This window comes from Athene noctua, chromosome 4, assembly GCF_965140245.1.
Source record: "Athene noctua chromosome 4, bAthNoc1.hap1.1, whole genome shotgun sequence".
Taxonomy (NCBI): Eukaryota; Metazoa; Chordata; class Aves; order Strigiformes; family Strigidae; genus Athene; species Athene noctua.
Window position 1 is genome coordinate 6917147 of NC_134040.1, and position 20491 is coordinate 6937637.

The 20491-nt window shown below is 39.9% G+C and overlaps 1 protein-coding gene across 3 annotated transcripts in view; it reads right to left on the reverse strand.

Moving 5' to 3' along the window:
- Positions 1-10930, reverse strand: part of KDM3A (lysine demethylase 3A) — a 36830-nt gene extending 25900 nt beyond the window's left edge. For 2 of the 3 annotated variants that reach the window (XM_074904313.1, XM_074904311.1), the window contains exons 1-7: positions 10140-10875; positions 7333-7488; positions 5061-5171; positions 3376-3478; positions 2390-2514; positions 1818-1890; positions 1649-1737 (exon numbers count right to left, since the gene is read on the reverse strand). In XM_074904313.1, coding sequence (XP_074760414.1) covers positions 1649-1737; positions 1818-1890; positions 2390-2514; positions 3376-3478; positions 5061-5171; positions 7333-7488; positions 10140-10310 — 828 coding nt within the window. In that variant the 5' untranslated portion in view covers positions 10311-10875. Of the gene's footprint in view, positions 1-1648; positions 1738-1817; positions 1891-2389; positions 2515-3375; positions 3479-5060; positions 5172-7332; positions 7489-10139; positions 10876-10914 lie in introns of those variants that run through there. The other variant, XM_074904312.1, reaches the window with a different exon arrangement.
- Between the last annotated feature and the right edge of the window lie 9561 nt (positions 10931-20491).

Below are 20491 nucleotides of genomic sequence, written 5' to 3' on the forward strand. Positions count from 1 at the left end.
CTTTTAAACCTTACAGGTTCCATGAAACTGTTCACTTTAATTAATCTTCTCCCAATTAACAACAAACTTTTATTTGAGGGAAGGTGTATGAAGAAGTTGGAAAGGAAGATAGAAAGCTCTGCTCTTCGTAACTGCCAGTGCAATAATCTAAAATAAATGCAGTAATCAGAATTCAGAAATAGCTTACAGAGCTCATCTGAAAATTTTAGACAAAATCAAAACTGTGAAGTTAGCGTGACATTACCAAAAATCTACATGGGAACCTCCCTGTAGAGAGAAAAAAAGTCTTTGTACCAGAATTCCTGAAAGTCTTAAGTAAAGAAATTCTGTGCTGATTAGATCATCAGCCTCACAAATCTACAATTCTTTTAGGAATACAACAGGCCTACCAAATTAGCAAGTGTCTTTAAACCCAGTAGTTTTCTGTGGGGCTCCTTCCTCAGCATCCATATTCCACTCCCACATACACAACTTACTGCTGGAAGTTACACTATAATCTCATTACCATCAACTGCAAAGTATTTCCTTTCTGCTTTGGTGTAACACAGCTGTCAGGCATCAAGACAGGCTCTCAAAAAAATGCTGGAATAAACTCCATATTAGAAATCAGAGTACTATCACATACTAACTAAACCAAAAAATGGCTATAGAAACAACAGAAGCAGATTATGACTGCAATACACTAGCTACTTCATGCTGATTTGCTGCACACTCTTCCTCGGCAGTAAATACAAGATAAATCACTCTTTTCATTGAGGGATCCTATCCTGTACTTGCTACCTCATGCTGTATCTTTGTGAAGCCAGTAATGATACCCAGTCATCAGCCAGATCTACACAGTTGACTCGGCACAGGACTGACCGCACAGAAGCCAACAACACAAAGCCAAAAGAATGAAACAAAACTCAGTCCTCCCATTCCACCACTGCTCTAGAGCTTCCAGAAGGCTACTCCTGCCTAAAATGCAATTTTCAGTCTGAAGCACTGGGGAAAAATTATAGGGCAAGTCTGATGGCCTGTTCTTTGGGCAAGTCTGAATGCCTGTTCTTTAGCCAAGCCATTATTTTACATTTGCATTTCTATACTTAAGTTATCCAAATAGTTTTTTTGATCTTTGAGACAGTTTTCTTATATCTTGGTGACACTTGGCAGGTCACTCTCAGAAGAAATAAAGGTAGACATGGAAGTTCTAGAAATGCAGTCACATTCCCTTTTTGTACTGAAACAACATTCTTCCAGACTGCAGCTTGTGTAGCTTGAATCCTCAAAGCATGCAAGTGTAGCTGAAGGTTTTAGGTTTAAATACAAAACAGTTAAAGAAAGAACAAGAAAAATCAAAGGTTATAAACTTGAGAACAGCTTTGTGTTTTCTCACACTACAGAATACATGACCAGGCAGGCTAACTCCTAAGCAGAAGGAGGGGGCAAAAAGCAGTTAAACCCCAGCCTTCAAGGCTCAGTAACTTTCACTCTGATTATCACAAGGCAAGATGTTTTACCCATGCCTAGACAAGTTCAAAGAACTCAACACACCCTCCCAGGGATTATATTTATTATTCTACTTTCCTATCTAATCCTTATTTAACACTGTTCTGAGAAATGACATAATCATTATATAAGAGCCATATATAACACAGTAAGACATTACCTCAAGAGAAGATTTTGTCTGTTTAGCATGAACACTTCCACTATTCTCAGATGACTTCCTTTTCACGCCCCCAATTCTTTTAGATTTATCTGGAAGAGAAGGTCATTAAATTTAGTCCATTTATCACAAATATGCTACTTAGTGAAGACCAAACAATAACAAGTCTTACCACATTTTCCATTGTTGTCATATATGATTTCAACATGAATTAACTCCGGATCAAGAGTTTTTAAAGCTGGAATCTTGGAAAGGAACAAAAACACAGAAGCAGCCATTTAGAGAGGTGAAAGTTACTGTTTGAATGTATTTATCTTAGATGTTATGGCACAGACTAAGCTTAGACACTTTGCTTCTAGGTGCTTTGAATACCATGCTGATTTTAACAATATAGTGTTGTGACAGTGTCTCTGCATGAAAACACACATATGAATTAGTGCTTCAGAGCACTGACTACACACTACACATGGAAGCGAAGAAGCCAGGATCATATATTTGTCTCATTCTTCAAATAAAAATTCCAGGTCTCCCTTATTTTGTGTAGAAGGCCATTTGTTATTTGATCATTCTACCAGCAGCATACAGAAATACTGTGGGGTAACAGATTATTGTGCACTACACTGATCCCCACTTTAAGTTCATTACAGTAAGAACAGAATTTAAAATGGTGTTGGTGGGGATATAAATACAAGTTCTCAACCATTCCCCATCTCCATCTGTAAACTCACAGCAACTGGTTCTTACCTCCTGACAGTTGACTTCTAGAGTTCTTGTAGCTGGATTACCATTGACAACAACTGCTGTGAACCACTGAGTTGATGGATCCAGGCTATAAATTCTAATTTTTGAACCAATGATATTTTTTCCACCTTAAAGATTGAAAAAATAGAAGGGAGCTTAAGAAAAAGGGAGCATGAAGATCATCAGTTACCAACAGTACTGCATGCAAGATGCAAATAAGCAAAACAAACTTGAGAACCTTGAGACAACTTCCACATCACTGGGGGGTGGGGAAAAAAGCATGATAAAACTATGTTCCAGCTAATGGAAGTTGAAGTTTTCTGGAGGTTAAGACACACAGCAGCAGCCAGACTGACCTCCAGATTTCAGACAGTCAGGCAGATCAGTGGACATGAGAATTAAGGTTCAATGATTACTTGAGAATTTTTTCTCTCCTTACAGTATTGGAAATGACAACTCTTAAGTTGCAATATTTACCTTTCCATAAAAATAAGACATTTCTTGCACATGCAAACACACGACTACAAATATACTTGTATGAACCCAGTCATTAAGAATTTGAAGCTGGCAAATCTAAAAATTTTAACAATCAACAATTTTAACTTGGCTAAAAAAAAAAAATAGTCTCCATATAACACTTTGGAAGTTTTTACAAATAATCAGCACACTACAAAAAAATATTAAGCTACTTGAAATAATAAACAAGTCCAAATAATTTCAGTGACGAGTGCTACAAATTTGATATCTTTCACAAGTGCCAGGCCATCTATGTGTCTAAATTATGTACTTTAACAAGGGAAATGCTTGAAACTTAAATCTCTAAATCCTTCACATTCTGCATTCACTGATGTGGAGAAAGTGGAATCACTATTTCAAAAAAGCTTTTATCCCTAAAACAGATCACTGTAATTTATGTTATCGCTCCAAAGATTTCCCTTTTGACTTGAGTGTTTATTGCCAGAATTTCCCACTACGGAGTATGCTTATACCTTGTACCAAGCGTGTTTCGTCTACATGTTTCTTAACTAAAGCCTGAATTTCTTCATTAACGTTTTGATCATCCTTAAGAGGAAGCCTGGAACTGTCCACATCCTATTTAGGAAAAAAAAAAAAAATAGAAGTTGGTATTAAGGATAATGCTTTTGATTAACAAAACCATGTAATATTTAGAAACCAGATAGCAGCAATTCATACAAGTTCAACAAGTTTCTCATTACTCTGTGTTCCTTCAGCTCCCAGGACATTGTATTTATTGAAGCAGACAGCATTTCCTTACCACTAATCTGGATCCACCATCTGTAAGCCAGACTGAAGTGAGCTCTCCAGGTCCCCTTCAATATTGTTCCAAAACCAATCTGACTTTGTTTTACTACATTGCTAATGAGTAATAAGTTTAGTGAACCATCCATTTTTTTAATTTAGGATTTTAAGTTCTCAGAAGCAGCAACTTAAAAATAGTCCTGAGCAGATGTAAATGCAAATATTTTATGTTTCCATTTATGATAATAATGCTGGGATCCAGTCCATCAAGACACCATTATAAAACATTTATATGAATACAGCTACATCCAAATCAGTCATAATTATTCAGTATCATATATATTTATAATTTAGTGGGTATTTTTTCCTGTACTGTTATTTAAAATAAGCTGCTTTACAACTTTTTAAATTGACTCTGAAATGGAAAGTTTAGAGCAGGTTTTTGCCAATGGCTCAGAGTGCTAATAAAAAAAGGGTTGGGTTTTGGCTTTTTTTTTCCTTTATCCCAAGCATTGCTCTAGTATTTGTAAGAAGCAGAAGGCTGAAAAGCCATTAGTCAGGAAACTGTTATTCAAGATGCCAGAAACGCAGTCTTCTCCATTGTAGTACTGAGATAAAGCTTCTACATAAAGCAATCTACTCTGTTCTTGAGCCAACGAGGGCAAGACAACAATCTACAACTCAAATATAGCTTCAAGTGATTCTTTTGCTAGTCTCTCAAGAGGAGTTGTCTATTTGATGACCTAACAAGTCAGAGTAGAACACTCATGATGGCACTACCAGCAGTCTCAGCATGGAACATCTATTACTAGTTTTATTCAGACTGTTTACAGGTCTTGTGAGTAGTTTCCTGAAAAGGTTAAATCCTTTATCATTAGCAGATACTTTTCTTCAAGAGCCTGAGCACTCAGTCACACAGTGTAATTGTTCCAACCAATCTCTAAGTTTCACTAACAAACTTCCTCCTGGTGTTCAATAAAGGGATTAAAATTCAACCCTCTCATTTACGTCCTGCCTAATTCCTTGTTTGTTTAGGATTAGAAATGAGGTGTTTCTATTAAATAGCAATATTTATTCCAGACATCCCTGCAACTCATTTCATAGTAATGATAGTCATGTTCTCAAGAACAAAGGGAAACTATTCCAGACTATCATCACCATCAACGTGATGTAACTGCTGTCACCTGAGCTTAACTGTCCTCCCTCATCCAGCTCTCTTAAGTGACCATGTCCTGGATCAGCTTCAGAAGGTTTTTAATCAGACACATTAGATTCAGAACTGAGTTATAGCAAAAAACACCTACTCCAAGTTTTTACCCATCTCAAATCTGCATTTAGAATATATTAACTTGAAAATCTTAAACACCAAGATAAAAGATTTATCTTCTACCTTTATAATGCCATACAAGGTTACCTGAATGGGTGTCAAAAGGTCTTTAGAAAGGAAAACACATCTTTCTTCACCAAGATAGCGTACTGAAACCATTGATCCCAAACCAGCTTTGTCCACTAAGGATTTGTAAGTCTAGAAAAAGGTGATAAACATTTTATTAGAAACAGACCTAGAAGATCTCATCATTCCTCATTTACATTTAAAAATTATTTTAATTTTGCATCTATTTCTCTGTTGATATACCACAACTACATGCAACTCTTGAAACACAGCAAGTTTCTAATAAAACTTCTAATACATATCTAACTGAATTTATATTTGAAATTAATTTCATTTATTGTAATGAGTTAGGAATGCAGTTCAGGTCAACACAAAAAATTTATTAATACAAAGAGTTCTAGTTGTAAATATGTTAACAAAAAACCCTCCTTATGGTAGATTGGGGGAATAACTAGCAAATCAGTGAAGGCCTGGTGCACGGCTTAAAGTTCTCAAAGCTCATGTGACATTGATAATATACTGAATCCTTAGTTCAGGCGTGTACAATGACTTGGATAGCTTCATAGTTGTTATATCGCTGCAGCACAATGATCAAGTTGTGTTCAGGTATACCAAAGGCTTTAAGAACAGATAAGAAACAAATATTTCCTTTAAAAGCTTCTGAGCGATCCCTAATATGTTCAAGGTTAAACTTTGTCTAGTTCTGCAGTAACAGCTCTGAGTGGGTAGACATCAGGAGCCTGGAACATCTGAAGTAGGAATAACTCCTCCCTACATGAAAGGTACATTTGTGCCCATTTAAAAGGAAATTGAAAAGAAAATCGTTCTAATAGAGCATGTGTTTGGGTTTCCGAAGGAACAGTCAAAGTAACGAAGATTTTTTTCCCCTTTGTTTTCACTTCAGTTAGGACAGCATTGGCAAAGGGGCAGCACTGCTATAAGAGGAACAAGAGTCTAAGAGTGAATGGGCATTATAGGAGTTCTGCAGAGCTATTCTGTTTGTCAGAAACGTACTCTCATGTATACTTGAATCAATAAGTTTGATCAAGATTTAAATAAATTAATCCACATGCCTATTTTTTTAACCCCTTCTTTCCTGCCTTGTGCAGAGGCAAAGGGAGAAAAAGTCTTTTGCCAAGACAAGCTCCAGTATTGTGCTTTATTTTATCCTACATCATTCCTCTGCTAAATGAGCTTTAAAACATGTACACTGCATGAACTGACATGTCAAACATCATGAGGAAAACCTTATGCATAAATTGAAGTATCCAGTAAGAACTGTTCAGGCACTTGGAGAGACACAACAGCTACGTTTAAATAAGCAGGTTTTCAAAACATTGTATCAGCAAAACCTACTAGTAGAACTGCTGATATTAAGGCATGGGTCAGAAAAAAATTAAAGATTCATCTTTCCACTTCTCCCATCCTATTTGGCCCTACTTCCAATAAATATCTGCTTAGGTTAGCTTTGCTTAAGAAAAAAGCTCAGCTGAAATGCAGCAACATGAATTACACTGCATACTTTATACCTCATGAACTTAACAGTATTAAAACATGGACTACCATTTCAGTATAATTAACATACAGAAAGTTTACATCTTCATTTATTTCACAACTACTTTTATGAGTAGCAATATCCAAAGTAGTCAAGTAACATATTCAACCAGTAGAGTTTTAAGAAATGGTCCCTGTTCCCCTCTACTGGCTCATTTGTTTAGCCAGCCCTGCCTGACAGTTACACAAAATTTAGTTCTCTGGCTTGTACAGTGTAGTTCAGGTTTTTATATGCATAAAATCCAAATCCCACAAGTCATCTGTGCCAGGCAGCCATCACATAAGAGTCATTCAAATTATTTTTGTCTCAGGTCAAGAATCACCGAAGAATTAACAGTACTCGTGGCAGAGTAAAACAAGAATTTAGTATAAAAATACAGGCTATCCTTAGAAACCTATTATTTACCCTTTTTCTCTCTACCCTTAACTGCAATTTCATGAAAGAAGGAAGAAACATGAAACCAGAGGGAGAAGGAATTAACATTGTACAGAACAGTGGTTTGGGAGGGAGGCAAAGTCATAAATATACATTCCTGTATCTCCAGGCACAACATATCAACTTCAAATGCTTACAAGATCTGCCTGGCTTTAACTGTATGAAAAAGATTTCGTCTCCCTTCAGATTATGTGTAAGGGTACATGAGTGAAGCTGTACTTGAGAAATTCACACTTGTAACAACACCACCCTTAGAAAATGGAACTGCAGAAGCAAAGCAAGTTAAGCCAAGTGTATACTTGCCATTGCAGGCCACTGGACAGAAGACATAGAACTGGCCTGAGTTTTTCTTTCAGCCAGTACCAGCTTTTGCTCCACCAGGAATACTTTCATTTTAGGGTTGTAGACTTCTATCCATCTTCTTTTTTCCCATGACTCATCATCAAATTCAACACAAATCTACAGAAAGGAAACAAGTGAAGGAGTGACTACCCATAAAATTCAGACATATACAATGTGAAAAAGCATAAACAAACACTAATTTCCTCAAAAAACTACCCCAACCACTAAAAGTACTTATAATGCAAACATGACTATTGCCTTTCTGTCACACAATCAAGGAATCACTAAAGCATCCCAGGCTGACCTAGTATGTTATAACTGATAGTCATTAACTGGTTTGTCATCATTACTGTCACATAAAATATTAATATTCCCATTTAACTCTGTTTAACTCTACAATCAACTGTCCTCTGCTGCTCAGGGACAGTTAAATGTGTTAACTCTGCCACCAGCATTTACAATCAGGGAAAAAACACACACAAAACCCCCTAGAACTCTAAAGGGCAGCATGTGGTAGTGGCACAAGCATTTTCCACAAACTCTAGAGTACTTCAATAAACAAGTTGTTTTTCCAGAAATATTTTAAGAGTCCCAAAGAATAACTTTCGTTAATTTATTGAAAGCACAAATGACAGTAAGCCAGTAAAGGTGATCAAATTATATAATGTGAAGAAGGTGGTCATTTGCTGCCTGCTTTTAACTGGCATTTATCCTTACAAATCTCTGAAGCATCTATACACACTTTTCAAGAGGAAAGCGGTTGTCACTTCACAGCAAAAACATGGTAGCCTGACCAATTTCTTTGGGATGACATTACCATTCTTTCCTGGGCAAGATAAGGAGATCAGCAAAGGACTGGGAAAGACCACAAAAATAACTTTGCCTGAATACAGGAACTGGAATAGGTTGAGAACACTACTCTCAGAAAAATCACTCCCTCTTCCCATAAAATATTACAGTCCAGTCTAAACACATATAACTGATTTACCCTAATGACAGAGGAACCTCAGTTGAGTGAATCTTAGAAACATTCCCTTGTATTTAGCTTCTCTCTAAGGGGAAAGGCAAGTAAAAGCATGCACACAAAGCAGCATTACCACAGACAGGAGTCGTAACACTAATGGGTGCAGAAATGAATTTAGTCATTTTGAAGCTCATGAACACAATGAAAGAGATAAGCAAATAACATAAGTACCAGAACCAGAATAGCTTGTTTTGTCTATAGTATCAACACTGAACAAACAGGAAAATACAGTTGAGAAAATACTTTAAAAAAGCATTTAACACCTTCTATTCTGTAGCTTGCGCCTGACACTATACAAAAAAAAAAAAAATATTTCTACTCCTTTAGAGACTTCTTTTTTTCCCCCAAATCCGTTACTATTTTGGGTCTAAGCTTACATTACTCTCCACAGAGATATAAGAGAGGAAGAGATGGCACGTGTTTTGGTCAAAAGCTCTCTACGCCTCACTTGTCTACTTTGCAACTTCTTTAAACACTTTTTACTGGAGAAGGAATTAAGTCAATTGCTTCTGGCAGGACCGTAACCAGTTACAAGGCTCCCAGTAAAGTCCCCAAGAGCACCTGCTCCTTCTCCTTTTAAGTCCCAGAGAAGGTCCTTAAGCTGAACTTTCTGCAGCTGCAACATCCTCCTCCTCACTCCAAGTACGGCATGGGCACAGCCCCGCCGGCCAAAGATGGAGAAAGCTCCACCCCCGCCGCAGATCCACAACAAGAAGCTCGGCCTCTAACAACTCGGGACTCTTCATAACAAAGTTTACACTTTCAAAAAAAAGTGTTAGAAACACATACAATTTCTTCTTGATTGACAAGGAGCAGGTGCTTCTCCAGTTAATTAGAGGTCACAAAGTTCTTCCCATTAAAAAAACAAGTATCAAGGAAGAAGTTTTAATTGCAAGATGGTACTATTCTAGCTGTCAAAGAACAGCCTGCCACCAAAGTCTCTTGTAGAAACAAATAAGAGGACAATGTAACAAGATGTCCTTACTATAATGGATTTTTGCACTTTGTGAGTACTTTGTATACTACAGTAATTGCCCAGATATGGTTGAATAGTTTTACTGATTACAGTTGCCAAATAGCCCCTTAAGAACTTCACAGTCAAACTGTGAAGGTCGTTTGACTTCCACCCAAAACACACAGTTAACGAATTACACTAAGCTTGCAATAGTCGACTGTGTGTTTAAAAATCCCGTTGATAATCATTATTAATAAGTGGTCACCATTCAAGAAAAGTCTGAGAAGCCTCCAACACCATATATGAAATTGGTATGTCTCTCAAGACAGTAGAAGTACTTGTTCATTATCAGCTACTCCAAAGAGCAAGAAAGAAAAGTCACAAATCTCAACAACATAGGAGTGTTTTGGTTTCACCTCTGGGGAAAAAAAAAAAAAAAAATTGTTCACAACTGACAAGATCGTAAGTTACGTTCAGGAAATACACAGAAATAAAACCTCAGCACAGCGGGTGCAATAAAAACCTGAAGCTGGTGGAAGAAAGCACGTCTACCACTAGTTTGAGGTAGTTTCCAGCATTAGTACAAGCACACTAGGGCTTTAGCCCGAGGTGCACGTGTTTTCAAGCACGTTAAGCAGGCAAGTTGACCAAGAAAACCTCTCTCCCCCAGGAACAGTGTGTATATATATATATCCATGTATACACACACCCACACACACGCACATGAAGTTTCCAGGTCGCAGGGTAACCACTCTTGTTTTAGAAGGTCTCTCTGAAAGTTCCCATTACCTTCAGGTCTTGTTTGGATATGTCTGTGTGTGAAACTGCTCGGATCCTGCCCGACTTCCAGGGCCATTCGGCGATGTAATTGGTGTCCCACGACCTGTCGTCTTCCTCCGACAGACTGAGGAACCTCTTCCCCACGAGCAGCGACCAGCTCCCCTCGAGCCTCAGCACCATTTTAACTCATCGGGAGGCCTCCAGGGAGGAAACCGACGGAAGGAGGAGAGAAAAAAAAAAAAAAAAAAACAAACACAAAACCCAAAACGACGCGTCGGTCAGCTGGCAGGCCGCGCTCTGGGCCCTGCCGGCGGGCTCCCCCCCCCGCCCGCCTTTTCTCACAGAGAGCCGCGGGGGCCAAGGCGGGCGGGAGCAGCGATGCTTCTTCCTTCTTCCCTTCCCCGTCCTCCCCCCTGCCTTCCTCCCCCGCTTCTTTCCAGGCGTCTCAAGCCGAGCCCTCAGACACCCACAGGATGCTTCCTTGCCCACGGTCCTGTTAATCATTGCCTCCGTGGGGGCGGGTGGAAGGAAATACCAGAAGCTGCTGCAGTGCAGCTCCCAACGATTTCCACCCCGGCCGGCCGCCACCCTGCCTCCTCAGCCTGCCCCCCGCGGCCTCTTTGTTCCCTCCCTCCCTCCGAGAAGCCCAAGCGGGGGGACGGCAGCTGAAGGGGAGCCAGGGAACCAGGCGCCCGGGCCAAGCTCCTTCCGGACGTCTCTCCGCCTCAGGAGCGGCCCCCTCCTACCCGCCCAGCCAGCCCTCGACCCCGGCCCCTACCCTCACCTGCTTCACCCCCCCCCGGCCCCTGCCGCCGGTCCCCCCCGGCGCACCCCGCGGCCACACAGCGCCCGAGCAGCGGGCTCGGCGATCGCGGCGCTCCCCGTCCGCCCCCAGCGACAGCCGCTGCGGCGAGCGCTACTACTCGGCCCCGCGCTGGCGCACACACCCCCTCACCCGCGCGCCCGCCCCCCGCCCCGGCCCGCGGCCAGCCCCCGCCGCTCCGTCCCTCGCTCCCATTGGCTCCCCCGCGCCAGCGGGGCGGGGCTAGAGGCAAGCCTCCCGCTGCGATTGGCCTAGAGGGGCGGTGCCCGCACGCCTGGCCGCGCCTCGAAACCGTTGCTCAGCAGATGGCGGATTAAAAAAAAAAAAAAAAGTGGTATCCTTCCGCAAAGCTTCGAGGGAAGGAGTCCGCCAGCACGCTCGCGTCCACCAAGGGCCCCAAGAGGGAGCCGGGTGGGAAAACAAACGCGCGTTCGGCCGTGGCGCGCCTGGAGGCTCGTGTTAGCGCCTCGAGCGAGCTGAGCCTTAAACCATGAGGGCCGCCTTTGGAGGCGGCGGAAGGATCCGCAGGAGGCAAGAGGCGTGAGGCGGCCGGTTATACGTGCGGTTCGCGGCGTACTCAGATATAGCACAGGGGGAGGGGGCACCTGTGGGGCGCTTCTGCGCAAGCGCACAGGGGCGAGCGGCACCTGCGGGGGCGCTGCGGGCAGCCTTCTGCGCATGCGCAGACGGGGAAGGGCCTGACACCTGCTGGGGGGCGGTGTCTGCGCATGCGCAGTGGCGTCCCGGCGGCGCCGAGGGACGGGCGGAGCCCAGGGGGAAGCGTCTCAGCGGCCACCATCTTGTGAGGCTGCCTTGGAGGCTGGGGGAGAGTGGGAACGGCTGGCTACTGCGTGACAAGAGGAGTTTCAGGGGAAAAAATAAGAAGCGCTAGAAGTTCCTTGGGAGGATGGGAGGTTTGAGAGAAGTTCTGGTTGTGGTTGACCTTGGTTATGCAGTTCTGCACACAAGCAAATGGCTTCCACCATTTCACATCCCTCATTCGTTTCGTGCAAGATGTGTGTGCTCTCACGAAAGACTGGCCAAGATCATAAGAGAACCAAGTAGTTAAACTGAGAATATGGTAACAAGCTCTGATCGTACTCTGTAGTGGCCTAGGAAGACAGGCGTACTCAATTTTTACCACAAGACTTTCCTACCAGGGGATGTGGGAGGAAGAAGAAAAAAATGAAGGAAAGGACTCAACAGCTCCTTGGCCTTGGGTAATCTGGCTTACTGAAAGCCAGTGGTGTTCAGTTTATGCTTTCTCTGAGGTTTCTCTAATCCCAGGAGGTGTCAGAGCTCCAAAAATCCCCATCAAACAGCAGGGGGCTGTGCTGCAGTAAGGGTCTTCCCACCATGTTCTAGTCTCATCCTCCATTTTCTTACTGAAGCCAGTCCCACACTTGCGTTAAATGCATTTTTAAAGCTTTACCCAAAAGTTTGCTTCAGGACTCTCCACTGATTGCTTGTCTACTGCTACAGTCAAACACAATCACGTATGAAATGGAAAGACACAGAAAATTAGTCATGTGCCACGCTGAAGGAGTTACTGTCCTTCACGCCATGGAAATCAGACAGCCCAAGTGCCTTGATAACTTTAAGGACTCTTCAGTGATTCCTAGCAACAAGATGAACCTAGTAATATGTAACATTTTCATCAGGGAAAACAAACAAAAGTGAATAACAGAAAATTAGTCTAATATATCAGCAACTGCGTGTAGCCTGAAGAAATACAAGTTAGAAGGCACCAAAATGAAAAAAAGGTACATTTTCTTCTCCAGTTGAAATATTTCATCTATAGATCAGACCTACAAAATGGAATTTGTGGTAAGATATTGTATAAAGCAAGCTATAGCTGAAACTACCAAATTACTTGTTTCATTGAAGGTATAAGGCTCTTGTAAATCAGCTGTACAACATGTACATCATACTATAGAAGTGTTGTATACCTGCCTTACATAAAGCCCTTAGTTTTTATGCATACAGAACACTTTGCCTGAAAGAGTAGCTGGTTAATACATCCAGGAAGAGTGATGCTAGGCAATAAGGAAGCAATATTACTCGATACAGTAGATCAAACTGTTGGTAGCCGTCCAATTGCCTAATGGTATTTTTTTTTTCCATTAGCAGCAGAATAAAGAAAAGCTTTAAGGGGAGATTGGAAAGAAAAAAAAAATGTAGGTTTTGTGAATGAGCAGCTCCCACATGTGAAGAGTAGCGTGAAGATTGATCACAGATATTTTAAAATTTAATGGTTTGGGTAGGTACTGGTCTAGAGGGCCGAGAGTAAAAGATCAAGCACAGGGTGATTGCTACAGTGACACAGTCTATGAATGACCTTGAAAGTGAACTTATATAGGAAATTATGCTAAAAGACAAGTCATATGATCAAAATGCAACATTCTGCATGTATATAAAGTAACACAAATTAGCAGAGACCAGATGAGAAGATGGTGAAGCAGAGTAAAAGTTGACAGGACCCTTGACAAAAATCAGACATTGAGGGTACAAACGTTCAGTCTGGAAAGAGTGGAGGTGTTCAGCACCTACGAGCTAGAAGTTGCAGCCAGATTACTCGAGCTTTTTAAAAATTTTCAATCAAGGAAGATAATTAGCTACTTGCTTCACTTCCCTAGGATTCTTCATTCCCTGAAGAAGCTAGATCAGGACCAAATATATTTTTAAAATTATCTAGCTTCTTCAAAAGTTACAAAACCAAGGTGAAGGCCTGGGTCAAAAAAAGTCAATGATATAAAATTTTAAATTGTGACTATAAATATTTTTGGATTTGTTGCATCATTTTAGAATATGTTTCCTAGGATTTTAACCATACAATACAGAAAAATAAATACTATTGGTTTTCTTATGGGATTATTTTATCACCACTCACAATAGTCTCCACAAAAATTAATGTCGTCTAGAAAAATTTTGTGTATATATGCCCACCCTCGCTCACACAGTGTGTGAATGGAAATATCAAAATGTTCAGAAATAACTTTCAAACTAATATTATAACAGCACAGGTGCAACTATCTCACTATGGGTTATATACATCTCAAGGACAAAATGCCATTTGAAGTACCTGAAAAATAAATGCTGTAAATATTTAGAACTGATTAAGCTACAGAGCAGCAGATTTCAACCTGTTCTTCGGCCTGCAAGAAGTCTTGAACATAGTTTTTTACAGCACGCTCTACCCACTGGGTTGAACTGGTAATAGGTAAGCCTTTAGCTCCTATTTGAGAAAGGAGTAATCTCTGCAAACAGGTGCTCTTTAAAGAGTAACTTCAGAACACACTTCTGAATTATTCTGAATAAATTCTTCCTGTCAGCCACCATTAAGTAACAGTACTTCTCTCTTGTATGTGGCATCACTAAGAGAAATGCAGAAGAGGCTTTGGGTGAAGAGAAATTTGAATTTAACAATATATGTGGTAAAACTCAATAGCCTGTATTTATAACTATCAACGCCTAAAAAATTCCACGTTCAGGCATTTAAACCTACTTCTCTGCATATAAAATCTGGATGTGCTATTCAGATATTTATGCTTGAAAATTGGTCTCCCACTATCTAAATGTATTTTATATCACCAATCACAGACACTTGCAAGAAAGGAACATTTCTGTAGCTAACAAATGTTGTGGCACAATGTTCTCAGAAGATGTTATCTGTGATAAGCAGGGGCAGATTGCTTTTCAGGGCTCTCCTCTTGTATTTCCAAGATAAGCCTACAAGTTTGCATGCAGTTACAACAAACAATGACCAGTGCAGGGTTTTATGGATACTGCTTTATAAAATCTCTGCTGTAGCAACATTTGAAGGTCTTTGTTCTCAATCAAAGCCCCTTTGGATAGGAGGCTGTACAAGCACAGAAAAACAATATAAAGTGCTTCATCTTCTGATGGTTAATGATGTGTGAGGACATGTAATTAAAGTTGAAAGTGCTTATGGTCAGACTACCAAATTACCAGCCATGCTAACTGGAAACAGGGCTGTGAGGGATACCCAACAGTGTCGTTTCTCCCACTATGTCTTGAGATATGGTGCTAAAGAGTGAGTGATAACAGACCAGACACCAGAAGCTTTCGTAGTCGCTAGCACCAAATTGATATACTTAGTTAAGATTACCCCTTCAGCAGCTAAAGCAGATCGGTTACTACTCCTATTCAGTCTAGCTCCAGTTACAGCATGAAAAGAGAAAAGCCTGTATAACTTTTCTCAGGTACAGTCATGTTACCTCAGCACACCTCAGAGGATCAGCTTTGCAAGACTAGCAGGACTAGTTCCTTCTCTTTTTTCCCCACTTATCTCTTTACCATAAGTTAAAATAAATTAATTCATGTCTTACATCAGTTAATATTGTCTCCCTGTCTAAAGCTAAAGGAAGCACGTATTTTGACACACAATACATTATAATGCTATGCAATTAATTTTACTCACTGAACAAAAAATTCCATAAGAAATGCTGAACTTACTCTTTTCCACTACCATACATATTCTGCAGTGGGGACTAATGTGCTTTTTTTTTTTTTTTTTGCTAACTGAGTTAGTAAGACTTGCATTTGCTGTCAGAACTGTAGAAACAGGAAATTGTGAGAGGACCTTTAGGATGATAAATCATGATCAACTATTAAATTTTAATTGACTATTAATTTAAGATTTAATGATTTAATTATTTAATTGGATGTTAAATATTGTCTGGGGATTGGGATTAGATATTAATTTTTTCAGATTAATTCTAAAGTTAAACAGGTATTTATAGATAGGATGATGCAATAACCTTTAAAGAACAACCACAAACAAACGTTAGACATAAAATGTGATTAGTAATTAATTACATGCTGATTTTGTTTTTCCTTGTGTGCTCCAGGTGGAGAAGGCCTCTTTCAGAGGAAAAATGCCCTTTCCCTTCATGTGTTAATACATTATCAGTTAATAATTCAAAGGGTTCAGGGTATCATTGTTTAATAAAAGAATGCAAATCAATATTATCTTGATGATACAGTTGAATCAAATCTTAGAAACCACCAGCACAGTAGGAATGTCTCAGGGATATTGCTACCCATGTACAAAAAGAGCCACTGAAAGTTAGGTAAAGCTACACAGTAAACTTTAAGCAACATTATTTAATGAATTGAGGAAAATAGTTCTTTGTTAATTAGCTTTATCTCCCAAAGCCTCACAACAAACTGAAAGCACATCATGTTATTCCTATTCTACTACTTAATAATGTCCAGGCTCTTTCATCACTGAAATAACCTAACCTGGACTTGGCAAAGACCAGTTAACCTTTACACTGTTCCCTGCCAGTGCCAGAGAGGATCTTGAATTTTATTACAAGTGCTTCCTGCTGTTTCTTTTAAACAAATATGTCCTGTGATAGAGCTTCTTCCCTTGGGAGAAAAGTTACACCTTTCTCTGGTGGATCTGACAAGAAATTTTGGCAGCTCGGGTTTCTGGGCATGTGTAGGTGTCAGGTCAGTGAATCTTAGACTAGGTGATGGAAATTTTTCTAATATTGAACTAGCCTGCTACATACTTTTTTAGGATCATTTTGACAGAATTCACAGTGCTGCTTTTAATTTTTCAAAGCCACATATATATTCTCTTGAAAGTATTTGGGACACTTTCAACCTGGGTAATTTAATGCAGTTTTTAACAAAATGGTGAACATGGGGAGAAGTAATGATTGTTGTGAGTTACGAGTATGTGCAATTTGAACAGGAACTTTGGTTGTTCTTGAACGTGTATTTACTTAAAAAGAGGCTCAGACTTTTGAGTGAGATGTGAAGAAAGAACGCAAGAGTGATCTTGCTGGGTAGGCTGTGTGTGCTTGAGCCTTACCCGATGCACTGTAAATCCTTCCACTCCCTGCAGAGAATGCTGGCTTTCTTGACTCTCATTCTTTTGTCTTGCCACTTACCAGTCCTCCCTTGAACTGGAGTTATAGTTATGGATATTTTGCAGAGAACATTGTATGTTTTACATGCTAGTGTAGTAACTCTGATTCCAGCAGGAAGATGCAGTATCTTTGCATGTCAAGAGTCAACTGAGAAATACATCCTGGTTTGTTTTTGTTTTGTTTTTTTTTTTTTAAAAAATTCTGCATGTTCTGCTGATGGAATGTGAACAAAGCTACAGTAATGCTACTAGCTTCAGTATCACTGAAGCTAAAAAAAAAAAAAAAAAAAAAAAAAGCGAAAGGTTAAGATCCCAGTTATTGGTGAATATAGAACTCGGAATTTTAAAAAATTGTCTATTGCTAAATGTGACCTAGTTGGTACAGCGCAGAACTGGGAGCCAGATCTGGAATCTAACACTAAGTGTGTCATTAGGCAGATAATTTAATTTACCTCATTTCTCTGCAAGATGGGGATAACAATAATCATTCTTATGAATTGCTTTGTGTTGTGCACCTGAAAGATGATGAATATTATAGCTACTAATTAAACATTATTTTAATCTTCAAATTTCCTTTTCTTTTTAAACTTTAATAAGTGTTTATGCTCCCTAATGCCAGAGAGGGAAAAAGCATGATTGTGAAGCAGCTGCTAAGAACTTTTCCCAGAAGATACTTAATATTAAATTGGGATTGAGTCATCTGTTTCAGAAAAAGGGACAAGGAAAGAAATAATAAGCGAGAGGAGGGATTTTGAGTAAAAATATATTCAAAGCAAAATCAAAGCAGCTGACACACTTGTGCCTCCAAGCTGGCTCCCACCTTCCCTGTACTCTCAGTCCAGAAATTAGAAATTAACATTGTGATTTCTCTGCAGCTTAATTAGAGAGAGCAAGTGCAGCAGTATCACTTCAAAAAATAGGTACAGCTGTAAATTGCAGATTGTTACTGATGCTGTTTTGGTCTCGGCTCTCCTGCCACGTGCTGAGACCTCTTCCTCTGCACCGCCAGCCAGCCCAGTGAAGGGGAGCACTGGACAGCTGTAAAGGCACTGGGACAGCAGCTGAATTCCAAGCTGAAGCCCACAGTGCAGCTGGGCACTGATACTGGCACTGGCAATTATGATAAGTTTCACTGTATTTATCACTGCAAAGAATTTAGTGCTTTCCTCCTCCTCTCAGTCAGGCTCCCTGAGTCAACTACGTATCAGTGAAACTTAATAGTGTCTTTTCCCTAACCATCTCTCTTCACAGTTGTCAGAGACTAGTGGCTGTTCTCCAAACCCTAGACTTTGGCAGAAGAGGTTTGTGCCTAAAATGAAAACAGTAGTTCTAAAGAAAATTCCTGACTCCAGTGAAACCAGGAATTTCATCCACTGATGTTTTTTAAGAGATCATATCTCAGCCTTGTCTTCTCATAAGAGGAAGATTGCAATTGTATCTTGTCTCTCATCTCTCCTAAAAAGCTGAAGAAGGCAAAATTGAACTTCTTTTTCTTCCCAATATCTAATGCCCTAAATAGCATAATTACCTAACTGCAGTTGTCCAAAAAATGGAAAGGACATTTTCGAGTTTCCTTTGCAGAGGAACTTGTGCTGCAGCATAGGATTGCTAGTGCTGCTTCTTACTCTTATTTCCTATGCACAAATTATCACAGAATAAAATTTACAGCTGCTGTTTTCTAATGAGAATGTAAGAGACACAGCCAAGTTACTCCAGGCTGTCTCTGTTGTCCAACTAACTTGGACACATAAACAATAAGGAGTAGCTTAAAACCTGTGTATCCTTTGGGATGGCTGGAAATTGATTTGTTTCAAAAGCAAGTAGAAAAAATATTTTAGGTGATTGAAATAATTGGCAAAGCTGGAAGGGTTTTTATAAATGTAATGTTGGAAAAAAAATTCAGTAGATATTGGAGGACTTTGAATTTTAGAAGTCAGGTGTTAGTTTCCTGGACTCACACCACTGATTAGCATTATGCCTCTGGTTGCAGCAGAGGTAAGATGTGTCTCACTTTGTATAACATGTAGGTCACAAACTGCTAATACAAAAAATATGCATTTAATGAACTTCATCCACCAGCTGGCATCTCGTTGTCTAGGCTCACTCTGCAGGGAACGAAGAGAAGCATCTCCAGAAGGAGACACATACTAAAATAGGTGTCTAGAATAAGTGGGACAAATTATCCCTCAGAGACATCTGATCTTAAGAAAGATACTGTAGAGGTTTCTGATTATTGACCTACGTTCCACCCTTTCTTTTAAAGTAAATGCTGAACTAGGTACAAACATAAGGTGGGATGATGTCTGTGCTACTCTTTGGTTTACACATTGTTGCCCAAATTAGGCATTGAATTAATGTTTTTTCTTTATTGAAAGCTACTGCGAGTGAATGCTAGTATGATGTACTAAGGAGCTAATAAGCAGTACAGTGTATGTTCAGAGTTTGCAGGTTTCCAGTGGTACAAATGACCTTATGATCATTGGATAAATAATGTCTAAGGACAGGAATCACAGGAACTGGTTATTTCCATAAAGGATCTTTTAAAGAGGGGAGAAAAAGAAAGCTTTGCTCTTAAAGTTAATTATTTTATCCGAGTGCTTTAAACACATCTGTTGTTTGCACACAAAGAATGTGAAATAATCATTTATGAACACAGGCTATAAAAGATATGGTTCAGAATGCTTGCATGTGACTATTCTATAGCACAGTGTGTTAGATGTGCTACAGTACCTTTTCCTAGGTTTACCATCATAACCTGTATGCTTGCTCCCCAAATATATTTTGTATAGACTCTTTCAAAGTTGGGAAGGAGTGAGTAGTGAAAATGGAGGTTTAATTAGCAATAGAAATGTTGCTTTATAAGCAGACCGTTAGCATAAGAAACCAGGATGTGCTGTAATTGTTAGGACTTTATGAGCAGGTCATATCAACCGATGGCTTAAGAAATGCTGTGTTAGAGTAGGGATAGCACTAATGGTTCACTGTGTGGAACTGGTGTTATTACTTAACCTCTCTGCACTTACATTTTCCTGTCTGGCTTTAACAAATATTTACCCACATTTAAAAAGTACCTTCTGTTCTTCAGAGAAGTGCTGAATAAATAGACGAGTATTACCATCACCAAGTAATCCTGTTAATCTAACGTGCACCCTATGGATATGTTGAATATATTCCATACCACTTGATCATTGTAGTTAGATTAACAAAGGATATTACAGGGATTAACTTTCCAGTAATGGCTGCAGCTGCCCACCATGTGTGCTTACTATAGCCCCCAAACCAAGGTCTGAAATCCTCTTGCCTATAGTGAATAGAAGGAATGCACTTGACTTCTGCAGAACCAGTTTTCCGCTCAAAAGAACAATGTCTTGACCTGGTTATTACCAGTAAGAGGTTTGTAACACAACCTCCTGCACAGTGCTCTGATAGCTGCTGTGCTGCTGGCACCAGGGAAGACAACCTCAGTGCCAGGACAGCTTCAGGTCTCTGCCTACCACACCAGATCTGCAAAGCTGTTGTGAGGTTAAAACTATGTCATGTCTCACGGTGCTCTAACAGCCACAGCTCACAAAGTTATGTCTAGACTAGTTTATAAAATACCATCTGGAGACAAGGCCCTCCCCAGTGTAATGCAAC